This window comes from Aspergillus nomiae (assembly GCF_001204775.2).
Source record: "Aspergillus nomiae NRRL 13137 chromosome Unknown contig00075, whole genome shotgun sequence".
Lineage (NCBI taxonomy): Eukaryota > Fungi > Ascomycota > Eurotiomycetes > Eurotiales > Aspergillaceae > Aspergillus > Aspergillus nomiae.
Genome location: NW_015378130.1, coordinates 1 through 18,941, shown reverse-complemented (window position 1 = coordinate 18,941; position 18,941 = coordinate 1). Strand labels below are relative to the sequence as shown.

Below are 18,941 nucleotides of genomic sequence, written 5' to 3'. Positions count from 1 at the left end.
ACGTAGGCATTTGGAATTGGCGAAATTACCCTTCGCAGCTTTTCTTTTTTCCATTACTGTTGTGAAGCGAATAATATGATATTTTCATAATCGACATGAAAAACAAAAACCCCACCACGTGTAGGATTTCATACACGGCACGTGCCAACAGCATCCTCAGGCATCCAACTTGAAGTCAGGCGCGCCGTCACATCCAGCCTCTAAGCCCTTGTTGTCTTCCTTGACCTTTCCACCCTTAGTTCTCTGAAGCTAAACCCTATTTTAGAGTTATCATAATAGACAGGAAATATTAAGCACTCTATCACACTTGTGTCACCCCGCGACGGGCGCAGCAACGGCAATACCTGCAGGTGCACAACTGCATCCCCAGAAGAAGACTAGTGTTAACCTATAATAAAGGCGATATCAGTCTCCGGAGTAGGTAAGAACACCAGCTGGACGCCTGTTGTAACCACTGCTGGTAGAAAATGCACACCGTTTGGCATATCCGCGAATAAGAGTCTTGTCCACGGCTTAAAGTAGAAGCCAGGGAGGCTATGCACGTTGTGTCACCTCTTAGCCATCCACCACAAACCAGTTCTGTCCTGTTACTTGGTTGAAGTAATAGTTACTCAATCGTACAGCGGCAGCCAAGGTGCAATACGTAAGGGACGTCGTGTTTCCGTACGATAAAGAGAAACAGTTGCATCCGAGGACTATTCGTATAGATGTTATGCAAGGGATGTGTGGGGTACAGGGTTATTCTTCACATGGGCTTACTAACCGATGGGATGATGATTATATATTGATTCCATAGTAGGGTAGCATTGAATAGTGTGAATCCCGCCCGGAAAATGTATCTCCAACAGATCCCGACGGATCGGAATCCCAGACTGTTGATGCATCAACAGATTAGCGTGGTGAACTAACATGATAACCATTTTCAATGATTATCGCTAACAGATTCATGATCTACGTCTCGCGTACTTCTTGTAGCATTTACCACATGGGCATGGTTGCATCATACCCCGTTTGGCAGCACCCTTCAGCCAGCCTTATGACTTCCAATACTACCCTATGGATGATCTTATCTATTCAGGTAAGATGATACATATCGCCATAAGGCGTAGCGCTAAGATTGTACGCGTAAACCTCGACTAGTCTGGTTTCATTGAGACCTACGCTTGCTGTTTGAATTCTCCCCGTGGGGGTTTTACGGGGTTATTCGGGGGTCCGTTCTCCGAAATCGGCAGTTGGTCTTTTGCCGTGGACTGAAAGTTATACTGCAACGTGTTATGGATAGTTCGGCTAAATGGACGCTGTACAGGTGTAGACAATTCTAGTGGGTTGAGTTTTGGGGACGAACAGAAGCATACTCTATCCGACAACATCTAGTCATTTGACACCTTCTATCGCTAACCTAGCATAGACCATTGGCAAGTCTGCAGACCCTCTATACACATGATTTCAAGTTGACAAGTCCAATTCTTCCTTCCAGAACAGCCATGCACTTGCAATGCCAAGCTTAATGCCTGCTGCTATCCACAGAGCAGCGTAGATATCTCCTGTGCCCTTGGTGATCCAACCGCCTGCAATGGCCCCAACAAGAGTGAGAACAAAAGCAATAATCCTGCGATCCCGCTTCTCGTTCCGCAAGAGGAAGAGTTTGGGGTCAGACATCAGGTCACAGAGCAAGCTTGTGATCACAACCGTCGGGATTTCGTTATACCCAAGGGCTCGACTGGCAACGATCTGTCCTGCAGATTGGATACTAAGGAGTACGATGGGTACTTCTTGGGTCCAGTCTGGCTCTGCGGTTGCCAGATTGTGTAGCGGAAGTCCCGCAATGACGCCACTCTGGACCAGACATGCCGTGAGAATCAGCATGACCACTTGTAGACCGAATGAGAGAATCAACGTCCCCCTTTTCTTTGGCCCGAAGAGACGGTTCAACCGGGCGAAGATGAACGAGCCTATGATGAAGCATCCGATTGAAGTGAGAGAGCGCGCCCAGCCGTAAGGCCGGGGGTCTGGTTGGAGGCTCCCAAACCGACGAAGATAGTATTACCTGCTGATTTTCAGTAACGAAGTAGCGATTGGGGTCTCGAGTAGCTACTGACCAGTCTGCATGGATACGAATGTATTGTACGCTATTTCTGTCAGCACGGTCCCGTGTGTAGGGTATGATGAGTGGCAACGCACCGTTATACAGCGTGCTATCGACCAGGCCTGAACAAAGGCAACATGCGAAGAGTAGAACATCAGCATGGGCAGGTTGTATCTCTGCCTTGAGAAAGGTCAGACGTTCTTTCCTTTGGCCGTCGTACATCTTGTTCGATGTGTGGGAAGAAAAAGTCACAATGACTGTGAAGAGTGGGAGAAGAGGGGGAGGGCGTCTCAGCAAGGAAACACAGCAGTGGCCAAGGAGCCGGATAAAATGACCGTCGACCTCCTCATGATAAGCACTCGCAGATCATGGCAAGTCCGACTCCGGGCCAAATCATGGGCAACCGTGGAGGTTTGTCCGTGTGGTATTCGGCTGATACGCTGGCAGTTTCGACCAGCGAGACACCAATCGGAGCAGTTGCAGAGTCTATCATTCATGTAAGATGCCGCCCGCCAGCCCTCAGGTCTCCTCGTACCGAGCGCCGAGACCAAGTCTAATTATTATGCCGAGACTCGGGGTCATCATGCCAAGCGCTTGGCCGTGAGGAGGGAGGTTTGTCCGCGGGCGTCCGATGCGGAAGGACCCGAAGATGGAGCGTGGAAACCTCGAATCATAGGAGCAAGGACCCTGAACCCTTCAGATGCCGAGTAGACTTGATCGACGCTCAGATGACTCCTCACTTCCTCATTTCCTCAGCCCTTTGCGCAACAGCCGGACCAGAGGCATGCATCCCCCCGTTCACCACGGTTCGATCTGCAATTGATACCGCGCGGAGGTTGATGCCAGAGGAGCCAAGAACCACACGCTCCGAATACGGTGTGCTCATCTCAACGCCATTGCGGACCCCCTGCCTCTGCGGCAATCCTCCGGCGACGGCCGTTGGTATCGTTCAGTGCTCGGAGCGAGAGGAACATGATCCGCAGCTGCGCCACGGCTCGTCAGACTGTTGATCAGTGCCAGATTAATAAAGCCAAGCGCAAATTCATAGGTCTGTTGCACAAATCAACATCTGACATGCAGACTCCTCAACCAATCCGGCTAGCCAGTTGCTCTGGCACCCTTTGGCGAACGAGAGACTCAGTGAAGAGCTTGGCGGTGGATTCTTCAGAACCACAATCACCATTGTATGGCTTATCTGCCAAACTCTCTCTCTTACGCCATCAGTCCGAAAGGCGCGCTAAGTGGCGGACTATACGCACATGTTACCAATTAATATGTTCGAGATCAATTAGCCTAATTGTTCTGACTGATTAACGCCGATCTAGACTTCAGGGCTACTAGTTCTGGTCTATCACAGGCATATACTGTACCACGCAACATATCCTCGGCGTCGCAAGGAAGCCAGCAGCAAGATGACTTAGTACCTACAATTAATAACGACAGGAGGTATTCTGCATTCGTGATGACTGGCTAATCAGCTGGCCAAGTCCTTACGTTGCATACAGCATATCAGAATGAGTGTCAGCGCTAACCCATGAATAAATGGAGAAACTTGAGATAACGGCGGGTCGTCCGACGGATAGTTTTTCCCCCGAGGTGGTAGGCATCAAAGGCTGGAATTGAGGTATATAAAGGGTCTCGTTTCCATTGTAGAAGTGCTATCATCCAGAACTCATCACCATCACCATCATCATTATCTTCCTCATCTATTTTCAATATCAATCACAATGAAGGTCGGAGACTCCTCCTCGTCTAACCTGGCTATCACCATCACCGTCGAGAAAGATGGCTTCTATGAAGTTAACGGTACCAGGCAGGAGCCCACTGTTTCCCTGTATATGACAGCCGGGGCGTCTAAGCTGCGCCGTATGTTGAGGGAAACAGACGACTTGATTGTCTGCCCTGGTGTGTACGATGGTATCTCCGCTCGGATTGCCATGGGGCTAGGCTTCAAGGCAATGTATATGGTATGTCTGCATCATGCACTGTTCCATATCAACGCTAACCAGTCAGACTGGCGCTGGAACTACCGCCTCCAGGCTCGGGATGGCAGATCTTGGACTCGCCCAATTGTATGATATGCGGACCAATGCTGAGATGATTGCCAACCTGGACCCGTTTGGACCCCCCTTGATCGCTGACATGGATACTGGGTATGGCGGTAGGTTATCTCCTTATCCCCAAATGACTGTCAGATCCCTGATATACTCCAGGTCCTTTGATGGTATCCAAGTCTGTTCAGCAGTACATCCAGGCTGGCGTTGCTGGCTTCCACATTGAGGACCAAATCCAGAACAAGCGTTGTGGTCATCTTGCTGGCAAGAAGGTCGTCGACCTGGAAGAATACCTCACCCGCATCCGCGCTGCCAAGTTGACCAAGGACAGGCTGCGCTCGGATATCGTTCTGATTGCCCGCACGGATGCTTTGCAACAGCATGGGTATGACGAATGTATCCGACGTCTCAAGGCTGCCCGTGACCTTGGCGCGGATGTTGGGTTGTTGGAAGGCTTCACCTCCAAAGAGATGGCAAGACAGGCGGTGCAGGATCTGGCGCCGTGGCCCTTGCTCTTGAACATGGTAGAGAATGGCGCTGGCCCCATCATCACCACGAAGGAAGCACAGGAAATGGGATTCCGCATTATGATCTTCTCTTTCGCCTGCTTCGCACCAGCGTATCTGGGCATCAAGTCTGCGCTGGAAAGACTCAAGAATGAAGGCGTTGTTGGAATTCCGGATGGGTTGGGGCCAAAGAAGCTATTTGAGGTATGTGGGCTGATGGATTCAATGAAGATTGATACGGAGGCCGGGGGTAGCGGGTTTACCAACGGTGTTTGATTTGCTTTTGTGTTCCCTGTGAGTTGGTTATGCGATCTTGAATGCGTGTTTTGTTTTTGACCCACCCTGTGCCTGTTTCCTTGCTGTTTCGGCCCTATACAAGCCTTAGATATCTTTCGGTAAGACTTTCTTCAATGAGATTTATATCAAGTAACAATCCTTTGACGTTGTACAAACAAGAGTCTGTGTTTATGTAAACCCTTATAATCAGTTACTAGACTGCTTTGAGAGCAGGTGTGATCGTCTTTCCTGAAGCTATGGAGACTACCCCTAACACTGCCTAGGGGCAGCTTACTTGTATCATTCGGCTACGAGAAGCCTATCCGTTCTAGAGCTGCTTAGTTCAATGATTTCCCTTGTAATCAATGCCTTGTATGGTATGTTTCAATGAAATAGTAGGTAACTAGGCCTCGCACAACAAAGGAGAGGACAACATTATAATAACTTGGTCAGCAAGTGCACATCACACCACAGCTTAGTATGAATACATGAGAGCTCAACTCGTCAAAGGAGTCAATAATGGTAGTGCTGTGCACTCAAAGATATGCCTTCATCCGAGAAGTTTTAATCAACCCAGGTATCCAAGGAATATCCGAGTCGGGTCATGATCCGGCTGGCGCAGTCTTCGTGTAGTGGATCAGGCCTGAAACTCAAGGAGTTCAATTTTTTCGCCATGAAATCGATATCATTATCCTTCTGTTGTATCCCTAATTGCCTTCTCTGCTCTTCGTTTCTGCAAACAGCTTTTGTATGCGTTGGTATTCTTTCGTCAGACGAGTAAGCTCCCGTTCGAAATCCTCTAAAGTTTCTAAAGTTTTGCAGGGCTCTTGAACAGGCTGCGAAGATTAATATATAATCCAATCTCAAGGAAATCTTCACCCACCTCTTCTGATCCCCAAAGCCACTTGTAGAGTGCGGCTGACCAGCTCTTTATCACGTTGGCCATGTTTTGTTATAATCAAAGGTGTATTGTTCGATAAAGGAACAAAGACTAACAGTAAAGGGCTATTGAAGTCGACCAAGTTCGAGGTGAATCTGTATATAGTGGTATGATGTTCGTCATACTGGCGTTGGGTGACGGGGACATTTATCATCGAGCGAACCTCGCCTCCTTTGCTCCTTCTTCGCATACTCACCGTTGCCGTGCACACGACACCACCATGACGAACAGGCCGCAGATTGTAGTTGGTATCGACTTTGGTAGAACGTACAGTGGGTGAGCGTCCCTCTTATGCTTTTACATTTATTTCGACATTGTTAGAACTAGACTACATTCTGACGATGGCAGGATCGCTTGGTCTCTGACTAGAGTGACCAACAATATTGAAGTGATATCCGAATGGCCGGGTAGAGGAAACGGTATAGCTGAAGATGCATCCTGGGCTTACCAAACAAAGCTAACTCGTGCAGGAACGAGCCCTAAAGCGCCTACTACAATTTGCTATGAGGGCGGAAGGGTTCGATGGGGTTACGAAGTCACGTTCCAAAAGAACATCATCTGTGGATTCAAAATACTGCTTGATGAAGACCAACAGGCTCATTCCATCGCTGAAATCTTCTCCAAACAGCTGCTGGACGAAAGAGGACTTAGCCCCCGTGAGGCTGTAGCGGATTACCTCAACAAGCTAATAGGCCATGGCAGGGAGATACTGCGCCGCCGATTCGGAGATGCTGTCCAACGGTTGGAAATTCAATACGTACTAACAGTTCCAGCTGGGTGGTCAGACAAAGCGAAAGATGCTACTCGATTGGCGTGTTCAGCTGGAGGTATTCCACTATCTGATATCTACCTTATATCCGAGCCGGAGGCTGCCGCTCTCCACTGCTTAAGAGTTATGCAGCCCAATATCATCCAGGTTAGTCTGAATCTAATCCGGTGACAGTAACGAGACGTTAATCTTTGATCTATAAAATGGGGATATCATTGTGATATGCGACGCTGGTGGTGGAACGGTTGTAAGTAGTGCTCGGTAGGTTACACTACGAGGGGCAACATACTGACCTACTCAGGACGTAATATCGTATTGCATAAAGACTATGAGCCCACTTGGTCTCGAAGAGGTGACCCAAGGTACTGGTATGTGTTGTATATTCCTGTTCATCGCTTAGGAACAACCTAATCGTTACAGGGGCTCCCTGTGGATCAATCTTGCTAGACGCGAAATTTCTGGCATTACTGAGGGAGCTCTTCGGAGATACTGAATTTAGGCAGATCCCCTGTATATCTATGCAGGCTGCTATGACTTATTGGCGAGACACAATCAAACCCAACTTCATGTTCGAGGAGGATGATAATGACGAATTCCAAGAGATCGGACACCTCATCCCATTGCCTGGTGTGGAGGATAAACCATCTATAGGCCTTGAAGCTGGCTTCCTTGCACTTGACAGGTTAGTGGTGGCCTTATAATTTGGGAGCGATCTGATAACTGATAGTCTAATCGCTAGAGCTACCATTAAAGGGATATTTGAATATGTGGTCAAGCAAGTCGTATCTCTTGTCCGGTCTCAAACCCGCGATATCGCTCGCTCTGGAAAAAAAGCAAAGGTACTCATTATCCGGTTCTCAGAATTGGCTAGCAATACTCACTGACCTGTTAGGCAATTATGCTTGTCGGTGGCTTTGGGGAGTCAGAGTATCTCTATCGGCGACTGAAAGCACCCTGTCCGCATATCCCTGTCATGCAACCGGCGGATGCGTAAGTGAATCCTCAGAGGTACGTGTGTGAAGATAATATTCTAATTCAATCTACAGATGGTCTGCAGTTGTCTGGTAAGTGACCCTTACAGCTACGACTGTACATAGTGATGCTAAAGTCGTTGACAGCGGTGCTGTACAACGAGGCCTGGATGGGAACCGAGTTGGAAAGCGTATTGCACGATGCTACTATGGAGTAAGCCATTGGTCATGCTACGAGCCGGGGCGCCACAGGCCCTCAGAAGTAGTCTGGTCGGAGCTCGAAGAGGTTTACTGAGTAGAGGACCGGATAACATGGTTCATCAAGAAGGTACCGAACCCTATGACCCTTGATGCTATGGGAAAACAACAGTGGATATATTGATGCTTGGATAGAACGATACAGTATCCGAAAAAAAGCCATTTAAACACCAATTAAAACTTCTTGTTCCCATTAATGCAAAGCGAAGTGGTTACCAGAATCCGTTCGTTTGTTACGCCGATAGAGCACCAGATATGGTTACCAAAGGTTAGCGGGAATGATCTCCACACCCTATAATGTCTCAAAGGTATAGACAGCTAACGCCGAAAGAAAGATGTATTCAAGGCTTGTGTGATGGAATATGATCTTAGCGCTGTTCCGACCAAGCTTTTTTCGAGGAAAAAGAGTTCCAAGGGGATTGAGTATTACGCTGTTGATGCAGTCGTTCAGCTCACACCGACATCTGCATCACTTTTGTTTGAGATGGAGTTTAATGGTGTGCCCTATGGATCGGTAAGGGCCAAGTATTGAGAATCCCTCTTCTACACGACTTTTGGTTGCTGTTTTGCTCAAGGGTAAGCCGTATGCAGTGTTTAGTTTGATAGCTGGTAATCGCTTGCTAAGTTCAGGTAGCTCTTCTCCTGCCGTTCGTCTCCTATATAATCATAGCTCGAGTCATTATGAATCCCTTACAATGTAAAAAATTGGATATTAGCCTTACTCCGAAAGAATGTACATGAATCGAACTCTTCGCCTCCTCAAGGGAGACAGATACCTGACCCAGAACATGAACTTTTCAAAATTCCCAGTATAACACCAATGCCCTTCCCATATCAAAGAAAAGAACCCTTGTCCTGGAAAGATCCCGAATTCCGTTATATGTCCCCTGATCCACGACCGTCATACTCATCCGCCGTAACCCGTTGCCCTAATATAACAACCACGACCGCTATCAGCGCCACATCCACCCCCGGTGCAACTCTCACTTCCCACTTCGGCCGACATCGAGATAGAGGTTGTGGTCCTTCAGAAAGCTCGGCTGGGTTCGTCACTAGACGAATATGCGCCACGATTCGGTCCCCAAGCACCAGGACCTGGGTATGATGATACGGATCTTCATCACGGACTTCGAGCATCAACTCATCGGAACCAGGTAGACAAACGTTATTATCGTCATCGCCGTCGACATTCCCCTTCGCCTTCCCTTTCCTAGCATCCCTCGATCTCCGCTGCTCAGACACGGCAGCATTCCGGAACCTGACCACCGCCTTCGGCGCTCGAACCGCGACCCTCAACTTCGCAGACAATATAACATGTCCCATTTCGCCCGGTAGCCTCAACTCCAAACACGAAGAGTTATACCACCGCCCCCGCAGCTCAAAAAGCGGCAATCCAGACCGATCATAGAAAACCCGTCGTTGCCCAATACTCCACGGATACCCCTGGACCGAAAAGATCGTCTGACCCTCATATTCCACACTGTAATCCAACGAATGCCACGGTTCGGGCCGATTCTTCACAGTGACAAGTATTTCAGAACGTGATATGCTCTCGGGTCGAAGCGCAATGGGCCTCGGCGGCGGACTCAGACAATAATGTGGGGTTGCGTCGCTGTCGTCCATTTCTCTCTTCGCGTGTCTCGTATGTGCAGATTCCGTAAACGGAGTTCATCGGCGTTAGACGCCATTTCGTCTAACCCGGCGTCTGATGTCCCTTTCTCCTGGTAATATCTTTCCGACCCTACTCCCCCCTTTTCAGTTTTGTGTATGTGATTATTCGACACGCTCCTTATAAGGCGTATATGCGTGTCTGCCTCGCACATGCCGGCTGTTGGTCCTGTTGGTTTTTGGGCATCCGTGATTGGTTCGCTCGCTCGGTAACGGTTCGAACGGTGGATTTGCGTTCCACTGGATGGGCTCTCGGGATGAAGATTAGCTTCTCTTTGGGCCCTAGGGGGCCGTGGTTCCAGTGGATTTCTCGAATCCGGGCTTTGGGATTGGCTGGAGTGGCTATTCCTAGTGCTTGCGCTTTTACTATATCTAGTAACTCGTCAGTTGCCCACCTGTTACTAGTGTCGCCCCCAGAAGGGACGAAGAAGGGCGATGTCGGGCTTAATTTGATACTTGGATGCCTGGTGGGTCCCGTCGTGTTTAGGCCTTCTGCCTTCTGTACGTGGGTTGAGGCGCGGCGGGATCATGCGCTGTCAGCAGCCGTTGGATTCTGGTTCGTGGAGACTTGACCGTTGGTCTGATGGATTTAGAGGTGGGTTGTCCCATGGTGAGGGTGTGCATATTGTATGGCCTTAGGTTGACGATGCTATTCATAGAGTGAAGGGGTGAGACTGCGTTGTTGTGTTCTGCTTTTCTTTTCTTGTCTCGTGCTTTTATTTTTATTTCTTTATTCTGTCATACTCACTGTTTCTAAGAGTTGTTCCTTGAGAGTGGCTATGCTGTCCTACCCTCTATGTTAATGTTATATACGGAAAGCCAGGGATTGGATTCCTGGGCTGTCATTGTGCCATGTCACGCGCAAGACCTGCCTCGGCGAGTTTAGTATTAACTAACTAGCTCGTTGCGTTGAGTCAGTTACAGATTCAAGGAAATAGTGCACTCAAATGACATCCCTTTAATTTAGTCATTGATATTCGGGGCTATGTATCTCTCAAACATTGTACATACAGATCACGAGACCAGATACAACCCTCGACAGGGATCCTTATCTCTCCCCTACTAAGGTCAGCAACCCTCACCAATACGTCGCCCACTCACTCTCCCCATTAACCACCTTCACAAACTCCTCTGCAATAAACCTGTCCGTCGTCTGCGACGGATGCAGCTCGTCAAACCACATGAAGTTCTCTTCATCGGGCAGCCGAACACACTCCTCGCCATCGGCATTACAATGCTTCACGAACCCGGTGACATTGGCACCCACGTCTCCGAACCATTCATCCGGGTTATAGTAGATATCAGATAACTACCGACCATCAGTACCGCCATTATCAATCAATCCCACACCACAAGCGTCAACCCAATAAAAAAAGAAAATACTCACCAACCCATACATATCCATAACCGCAACCCCAGCCCCCGGATACCTATCGGCAACCTCGACCTCAAACGGCGTCCTATACCTCAAAACCTGATTCACAGTAACCACCTGCTCCCACATCCGGTAACTAGTCAGGGTCTGATTCGCAGGCTTATCCGGCCACCACGAGACGCTCTCCACGCCCCCATCGCTCGGCAACGCATACTGCGGCGTCAACTGCAACGGAGCCAAGTTCATCACCACAAAGTACCGCGCACCGCTCTCATAGACGCGATCCAGCGCCTCATACACGCAGTCCACGTAGTCCGGGATGACCCTCCCCCGGACCTGGGAATCAGTCAGGAAGGCATAATTGCCGAGATCGTTCGTCCCGATCCAGATGGCGTAGACGGTGTCCTCGGCCGGGATGTCGAGGAACTGGTTCCCCTGCGCGTCGACGTATTGTTTGTCTGCCAGGAAGGCCGGGATCTCATACTCCAGGACCGAGGGATAGGAGATGTTCAGCCCGGACATGGTGCGCGGCGTGATTTTGTTCGAGCAGGCGCCGCCGCTGACGGCGTAGTTGTGGCGCGTTGCGTTTGTGGCTGTCGCTACGTAGTGCCCCCAGTTGTAGCCGCCGGAGGCGGAGGAGTTGGACTAGGTGTGGTTGTGTTAATGGGGTTGGGTTTGGGGGGTTGTGTTGGGTGATGTTGGATTATGTTGTTTGTGTGTACGTACCTCGGGTTGCGTCCATCCAACTGGTGGTGCGGATGCGTTGTGCGCGTAGAAGTACGATGCTCGCGTGTCGTCAGTATAGCTGTCGCCGAAGGTGACCAGGTTCTTGAATTCTCGTGGGCCCCATTTTGGTGTAGACTTTGCTAGGGCTAGGTCTTGTGTTGCGGCTAGGATGCCGAGGAGGAGTGAAAGGGTCTGCATTGTGAGGGGGTGTCTGTGGATGGCTGTGAGCTCTAGGGCATGAGGCGGGAGGAAGGTAATTAAATATAGGAAATATATAGAGCTGCATTGCTAAATTAAAATACCCAAGCTTTACGGGCGTGGCTCCGGATCTCCGAAGTCTTGTTTACGATGCGGGGAAATGGCTGCCATGACTGGACGGATAAATGCAGTCTCTACAGAAGGGTAAAGGATCCACAAGTCGGTGAATTGGAAGGTGAGGGGTATGCTGCATGATTCTATTTATCCACGGAACTTTTATACAGTCTGCATTGGTCAATGCTGCCCGTCAAACTCATTCACCGTCAAGCGTTGGATGCCCCCTTCCAGCCACTCCAGGGGTGCCACGAACGCCATCTGGCTCCATGATAATAGCCGGTTTTTGCCGCCAAATACCAGTACCTCAAATCGTCCGACGAAGCCCTCGTTGACCCAGACCCGACTACCACCGATCATGTCGGTCTGGATAGTGATGTGGCTCTGCAATGGAACTGTCACCGGTTCGTGCGTTGAGGAGGTCTCGTTTGCCCAAATTCGTCCTGGATAGCTTTCGTCGAACCCGGCTGTTTCTTCTATGGAGCGCAAGGGATATTCCCATCCGTCTGAGACAAAGGCCAGGTTGCCATCTGGTGATAATGCTAGGGTGGAGTCATTCGACGACAGGATGAATGGACCGGAAACATCAAGAGTCAACTCGTAGTTCATCCCTTTGCTGCCATATCCTAGATAGATTTTGTCGCTGTTTGCATTCTCCACGGAGTTTGCCCAACTGAGCAGTTCATGGGCATCCTTATTCTCGCGAGGAATCTGTCTGTCTAGGTTCTGAGCCACGGCCTGCGACGTCAAGAGTTCCATGGAGTCTGGCAAAGTGGATACATCGATACTAGGTCCACGATTTCCAGCCCACGCCCTCGCGGCGACAACGGGAATGCCATTGCGGATGGCATAATAAGACTCCAATTGTGTCGTCGCATCCGGCCCATTGTCATTCCATGCGGCCAGAATGGCACCCTTGACGGGCTTCGGGTCAGGCTGCTCGGTGACGTTCACGGGGTTGAAGAGAGCCGGTGTCCACTGCCATCCATCTCTATCTGCGAAGTTGAGTACCCTGGAGTTATTGAAGAAATCGGGATACGGGGCGGGAAATATCGGCATGTGGTCATTTTTCAACGACATGTAAGCCCACCAATCCTCTGAGTTAATAATTTCGTAGCCCTGTTCGGCCAAATCGACGGGGTCGGATTGTCCGTACTGCCAATGCTGAATAATGACATCTTTTGAGATGTTGCGGGTGTCGGACGGTTCGTATGTACCCCAGATCCGAACTGTCTTGCCGGCCGTTTGGTCCATGAACTCCGCCATGTCGTTGACAAAATCAATGTAGTCGTCTGCTAGTGTGGAATCGTACTCATCAGCACCGATATGGACCTCCTTTGTTTGAAACCATGGCAAAAACTCCGTCCAGATGGACTTCACCAGGGGAATGGTCTCAGGATGGGATAAATTCAACAGGTCTTTGCTGTCTAATGCCAGTTGTGGCTTCCATTTTGTAATGAATAAACTGTGGCCAGGCGCTTCGATTTCTGGGATAACCGTCACTCCTCGTTGAGCACAGTGCTGCTGAAGGTCCTCAAAATCTGCCCGAGAGAGTGTCTCGTTTGGTCTCTGCACGAGTCCCTGTAGCTCCGGGCTCTCCGGTCGCAAGGAGAACTGTGCGTACACATCTTGCCAGGTCTCATTGTGGCCACGACTCAAGGGGTAGTTGTCGCTGGTATGGTACTGAAATTCCGACAGCTTGAAAAACGACGCATACGTGCATAGGTCCTTGAGGTATGATGGCGAGTACCATTTCCTCCCGGCGTCTAGTAAGAAACCTCGCGTGGAATACGAGGGCGCATCAACCACCTCGCCCGATGGGATCGGATGGCTGTGAGCTATCAACAACTGTTGCAACAAAGTTCGCGTTCCCCACCACATTCCTCGAGCGCCGGAGCCGCGGATCGAGACGCGTCCGGTTTGGACCTGAAGCTTGTAGCCTTCTTCCGTGGGATCGCCATTTTCATACGTCAGCGCGCCTTGCGAGTAATCTAGTCTGTCTAGAAAAATGCCTGTTTGGCCTTCGGGTAGCACCTCAACCGGATAAAGATTCCATGACTCGCCCGTTATTTCCTCCAAGTCCTGGCGGAAGGTGTTTGCAAATTCAATCGCTGATGGTGGAATGAGTGTTAAGCCATTTTCGTCTCTGTCCGACGCGAAGCTATTCGTGATATAGATACTTCGGTCGATTGTGGCAATGTCGAACCCGTCGGGCTCAGAGCCCAAGCTGGTCCATTGAACTGGTGGAAGGGTCTGCAAGGCCGAGGCAGCTGCAATCAGCGAAAGAAAACTAACTGACCACATGGCTGACGCTTGTTGCGAGAAGATGCTTGGGACGGGTGAACGTGGGTGAGTTATACTGTGCTAAATAAACAAACCCCGGAAATTCCCCAGACGATCGACGGTTGCATTCCGTGGGGGCGTATCGACTGATCGGATTTTCTCCACGTTGCATCCCGATCGCAACCAAACCAGACGCCAATGCTATTGTTCCTCACAAAGGTGACATTCCTCTCTGCTTGGCCTTCTTAGTCATTTCGCTTGCGGCCATTTGTTGCTTGTTATTGGCTTGAGAGACTTCCTTGGGCGATCGGACCTCCGATGCTTTCTGTTCCCTCTTGCTCCACAGTGCCTTTGTGTCAATGATAAGATGCAACAAACTCGGTTATCTCAAGGTGTCACTGCAATCTGCATTGGTACGATAGCCATGAGATAGTATGTCGGGAGTAGTATGCTTTGGGCCGTGATAATCCAGGCATTCAAATGGCACAACAGCGATAAAAAGGGAACAGTAAATCAGAAGACCTCAATTGTAAAAGAATGAGCTCGTTGTAATCGCATGAACGCATAACGCAGTTATACTCATATGTAGCTATGAAACGTGGTAGATAGGCATTGTGAAGAGTGAATCTTCCCAGCTGCCCCCACGGCCTCTAATGCAACTAGACTATTCGAGTATAGCGTATCTTGCAGCAGGGTAACAATCTCGCTAAGACCCGAAGGCTGTGGGAAATATCATCAGAGATTTTGATATGTCTGTATGCATGACCACACACGCAGGATGTTTCTCTCGTGTAGTAGTCACCCTTGAGTAGCATCACCTGTGGCCTTGTAAGTCTACATGGGCTTTCTCTACCCTCGAAATCAAGAGCTAACGCTTGGCTCTAGCCATGCATGAGTCTTTTGTTCCCAGGCATGACATCGACGGATGAATTGGCACCGGAAAACAATTTCGCAGACATGGTATACTGATACCATAGTGATGCAGTGATGATGGTCTGTGAAATGTTAATATCATTGCAGGTCATGCTTCCTCGAACTTCTTCGAGCGCTCTTTTTGGTAGCGAATGGGTGAGTGAGGTCAGGCTGTATGCCCTCCTTTCATTATCCACGTTTGATAAACATGAGAAGACACGACATGTTCATCACCTCTATAACCCCTAATTGCGTTCATATGTGTCTGTCTTTCCAATTCGAAAGTCTCCCCTTTAGTAATAGTAGTTCAGGGGGGTAGAGAGGTCAGGGAGTCGGTGACTTCCCAAACCCAGGTGGCACGGCAGGGTATATTGCGAGGGTGCCCCTGAGATGCATCACTCGCGATGGGAATAACCACTCGGTGTCTAGTGCATAAGAGTGAGGCAATTCCTTACACGACATAGTGGAAAGGTTAAATCACTAGAGGTTGACGGTTGCGTAATCTCCTGATCGCGGAGATCGTGTCTCGGTGTGGAGCTTCCTCGTCTAGAAGCCCTCAATCGCAACTATTTGCAGCGATATTCAGAACGACAAGTATACCTCGCCAGAATAGTTCTCAGTGCATAGTATTTGTAATCATCGGGCGGTTCGGACGAGACAGTCGAACGATGTACCCAAGGCTCCACTCCCACACTCAGCACATCAAGTACCAAGAACATTACTCCGTAGACACGGCTCAAAAGTCCCACTGTTGCCAGATCACATGCAGGATATCCCCCTGGCACTGGCAACAGAAGTCATGTTTGTGGATACATTGAAGGTGCGATATAAGACTAGGAATCCTGCGTTCTTGGACCGCGGGGGCAATACCCTGATCGACCGAACCTTCACTGCGGCATTAAATCAATGGCAGCTACAAGATCGGCATTGCCATGCCAAATGCGGCTTAAGATTTAAACCCTTAATTAAGAATAACTTGGCAATGGATATTCTCGTCGTGCTCTGGGACGGCTCTGTTTTCCGCGGTGAAGAAAAGCATCTTAGGGAAGGCTTCTCAGCGGGTGGACTCCCCTTACCTCCGCTTTCAAGTGCTCTAGACTAAACACGTTAACCCTCACTTTTTTTCCCGTTCGGGCAAAATCTCCATGTAGCGTACCTATTCTTTCTCTCTGGCTAAACTAGCGTTGCCAAGTAGGACCGGTCCGTGGTTTCGGTCTTTGCACTGCATGCTTGAATATTCAAACCGGGGCATAAGACTATAGTAGCTGAGCATACCACCAGCTAGTTACCCCAAGCTTTTTCATTATGTAAGGGGATGTCAACATCCATGCAGATACCATGTTGGGACCACATACCATAGCACTATGATATACCAACTGACCTCGATTCCGAGCAGTGCCGTGCCAAGATATACCGACCGTACTTTCAACCTCCGAACCATCCGGGACGGTTTCATGTCAAGCGGCAGTTCAAACAGAAATCCTTCAAAGTTCACCGTAGGTCGCAGATCCCGAGCCTGTCGTAGTGCAACCGTTGGATGCGTTTGAAACGGGCTCAACCTTAAAAGATTAAAACTGAGCATAGGAATCTGGCAATTCGGTAGGGCGTGGAACCCCTGAAACGACCTAGGGACTCGTCCCCACTTCCACGCTCCTTAATTCCTATTTTAACCCTCTTAACCCCATTCACTTGGGGCTTTTAGCATGGGGGTCCATGAAAATGTGACATAATTGCCATGCACTCCCACGTATCTCGGGTTAATGTGGATTGAGCCCAGAATGGAAGGTAGTATTCTTCTCGGACCCTGAATCTGGCTAAGGCAGCTAAGCGTTTCAGATAGGGCGCCCCTGCCTTAGCTAATGGGTCTGGGTTGATCTGCCTCATGACCCCCATACGGAATATGCTCGGGTGGAGCGCTGAAGATACTTGCTTCTATGCTATCGAGGGTGATGCGGCGGTTTTGGCCTCGGAATTTTCTCGATCTTAACTTACTTTTCCTGTAGCATGATATCTTCTCGCATCAGATCTCCTAGCCTGTTGCAGCCATGATCTGCCTCATCTAGTCTAGATCTCGAGACCCCACGGCCGTTTCATTTACCTGATTCTTGCCCAGAAGCCGTACATATTACCGTTATTGGTGGTGGATGGAGTTTTCAAGCCATCATCGGACCCTGTGCCAGATCTATAGCCGCTGACCCATTGTATCAAGTGTCAGCAGCCAAGACCACGATGGCGAGGAGGATAGATGTATCCATCAGAAACAAATTAATCGATTGGGTAACAATGTAACCATTAGGAAAGTCCATTAGCCAATGCGAAACGCCATGATCAGTCGATTATCTTTTTGTCAGGGTCATACAATGTATAAAACCAGGCCTAAGACCGGTGCCTTTTCGTATCCAAATCACTCACTCCTTTCTTTCCTTTTTTATCTTCTCCCTCCTTTTCTCCGTTCAGGATGTCATTCATTCAACTCGTTCATTTCTTCGGTCTTTTGACCTTGGCTGCTGGTAAGCCGGTTCTTATTCCGAGGCAGGCTTCGGGAGCGCCGCAGGACGGTGCTCGCAACCTGATCGATGTTCAGCTGCAGGCGCTCGGAAACTCGACTGTGAAAGCCTTCATCACTAATATTGCCGATGAGAATCTCCGTGTTGTCAAGAGGGGTGGTCTCCTCGATAACGAGCTTCCCACTAAGAAGGTGGCTGTGTCTGGATCTGGTAGGTCCACATCTTCATGTGCATATCAGCACAAAATGATTAACAAAAGAGAAAAGATGGCAACCCAACTTTCACCGGTGCGGAAGTCGACTACATCAACTCGCACCTGAATGATGACGCCTTCATGGAACTCGCCCCGAAGCAAACAATCGAGTCCATCTTCGACATCGCCGACTCCCACGACCTTGTTGCCGGACAGAAGTACTCCGCGATTGCGGACGGCAATCTCGAATACACGAAGCTGAACAACCCCAAGAAGTTCTTCGTCGTACCTTACACATCCAACACCATCGACTTCGATGCTCCCGAGGACTCTGCCAACCGCCTTGCTACCCGCGCCACCCTCGAAAGCTGCAGTGGCGAACAGAACAAGCTGATGCAGGAAAACCTTGCGCAGGCCGCCAAGATGGCCGAGGCCGCCGCTGCGGATGCCCGCGACGGTAGCAGTGGACTGTTCCAGAAGTTCTTCAAGTCCCAGGATGAGGCTGACAAGAAGGAGGTTGCGGAGCGCTTGGAGGCCATTGCCAAAGAAGCAACATCGAAGGGCACATTGAACTACTACTGTCAGCCATCGGCGCAGGATTCCTGCGGCGGCAACATTGCCGCCATTACATACCCAACACTAAACCGTGTGGTCAACTGCCAAGCATACTATGAGACACAGCAGGTGGTGAACCAGTGTGGATATCTGGATCAGGCGGCTATCTCGCTCCATGAGTTCTCGCATGCTACTAGCGTCTATGCGCCGGGTACGGAGGATGTTGTGTATGGGCTTGATGGTGTGCTTCAATTGAGCACTGCGCAGGCCAAGAATAACGCCGATTCATTTGCTTACTATGCCAACAGTAAGTTCTCCTGCCATTGGGTGTTTAGAAACTTCTGCTGACTATCTTTGTGTAGGTGTTTTCAACAACTGCAGTGCTGACGGTAACCAGAATGGAAACTCTGGTACTCAACCCGGCGCTTCGACTGGAATGAATAATGGAGGTGGCTTTACCATCCCCTGGGGACAAGGAACTGGTCAAGGAAATGAGCAGGGAGGTAACCAGGGCGCCGGTCAGCAAACTGGTGGCTCAACTGGAATGGAA

At 49.6% G+C, this 18,941-nt stretch overlaps 7 protein-coding genes across 7 annotated transcripts; 3 read left to right on the top strand and 4 right to left on the bottom strand.

Annotated features, from left to right (window-relative positions):
• Positions 1–1,446: 1,446 nt before the first annotated feature.
• On the bottom strand, positions 1,447–2,308 carry ANOM_003620 (YoaK family protein; the record flags this gene model as incomplete). Its single annotated transcript, XM_015548877.1, has 4 exons — positions 1,447–1,952; positions 2,030–2,047; positions 2,100–2,129; positions 2,182–2,308. The coding sequence occupies 4 exons, from the start codon at positions 2,306–2,308 to the stop codon at positions 1,447–1,449; spliced, it is 681 nt and encodes a 226-aa protein (XP_015408563.1).
• A 1,505-nt stretch (positions 2,309–3,813) lies between these two features.
• ANOM_003619 (isocitrate lyase/PEP mutase family protein) lies at positions 3,814–4,922 on the top strand (the record flags this gene model as incomplete). Its single annotated transcript, XM_015548876.1, has 3 exons — positions 3,814–4,053; positions 4,100–4,247; positions 4,300–4,922. 3 exons carry the CDS (start codon positions 3,814–3,816, stop codon positions 4,920–4,922), a joined length of 1,011 nt encoding a protein of 336 aa, XP_015408534.1.
• Positions 4,923–6,082: 1,160 nt separating this feature from the next.
• Positions 6,083–7,897, top strand: ANOM_003618 (Hsp70 family protein; the record flags this gene model as incomplete). The annotated part of the gene is made up of 9 exons (XM_015548875.1): positions 6,083–6,138; positions 6,211–6,281; positions 6,333–6,778; positions 6,933–6,999; positions 7,052–7,313; positions 7,371–7,470; positions 7,524–7,621; positions 7,678–7,695; positions 7,750–7,897. The coding sequence occupies 9 exons, from the start codon at positions 6,083–6,085 to the stop codon at positions 7,895–7,897; spliced, it is 1,266 nt and encodes a 421-aa protein (XP_015408535.1).
• Positions 7,898–8,736: 839 nt separating this feature from the next.
• Positions 8,737–9,483, bottom strand: ANOM_003617 (uncharacterized protein; the record flags this gene model as incomplete). Its single annotated transcript, XM_015548874.1, has 1 exon — positions 8,737–9,483. The coding sequence occupies one exon, from the start codon at positions 9,481–9,483 to the stop codon at positions 8,737–8,739; it is 747 nt and encodes a 248-aa protein (XP_015408536.1).
• A 1,123-nt stretch (positions 9,484–10,606) lies between these two features.
• On the bottom strand, positions 10,607–11,827 carry ANOM_003616 (SGNH/GDSL hydrolase family protein; the record flags this gene model as incomplete). The annotated part of the gene is made up of 3 exons (XM_015548873.1): positions 10,607–10,837; positions 10,916–11,548; positions 11,630–11,827. 3 exons carry the CDS (start codon positions 11,825–11,827, stop codon positions 10,607–10,609), a joined length of 1,062 nt encoding a protein of 353 aa, XP_015408537.1.
• Positions 11,828–12,121: 294 nt separating this feature from the next.
• ANOM_003615 (beta-N-acetylhexosaminidase) lies at positions 12,122–14,245 on the bottom strand (the record flags this gene model as incomplete). The annotated part of the gene is made up of 1 exon (XM_015548872.1): positions 12,122–14,245. The coding sequence occupies one exon, from the start codon at positions 14,243–14,245 to the stop codon at positions 12,122–12,124; it is 2,124 nt and encodes a 707-aa protein (XP_015408538.1).
• Positions 14,246–17,594: 3,349 nt separating this feature from the next.
• On the top strand, positions 17,595–18,941 carry ANOM_003614 (neutral protease 2 precursor; the record flags this gene model as incomplete). Its single annotated transcript, XM_015548871.1, has 3 exons — positions 17,595–17,853; positions 17,910–18,698; positions 18,754–18,941. Coding segments are annotated over 3 exons (1,236 nt in total), but the record flags the coding sequence as incomplete, so codon positions are not given.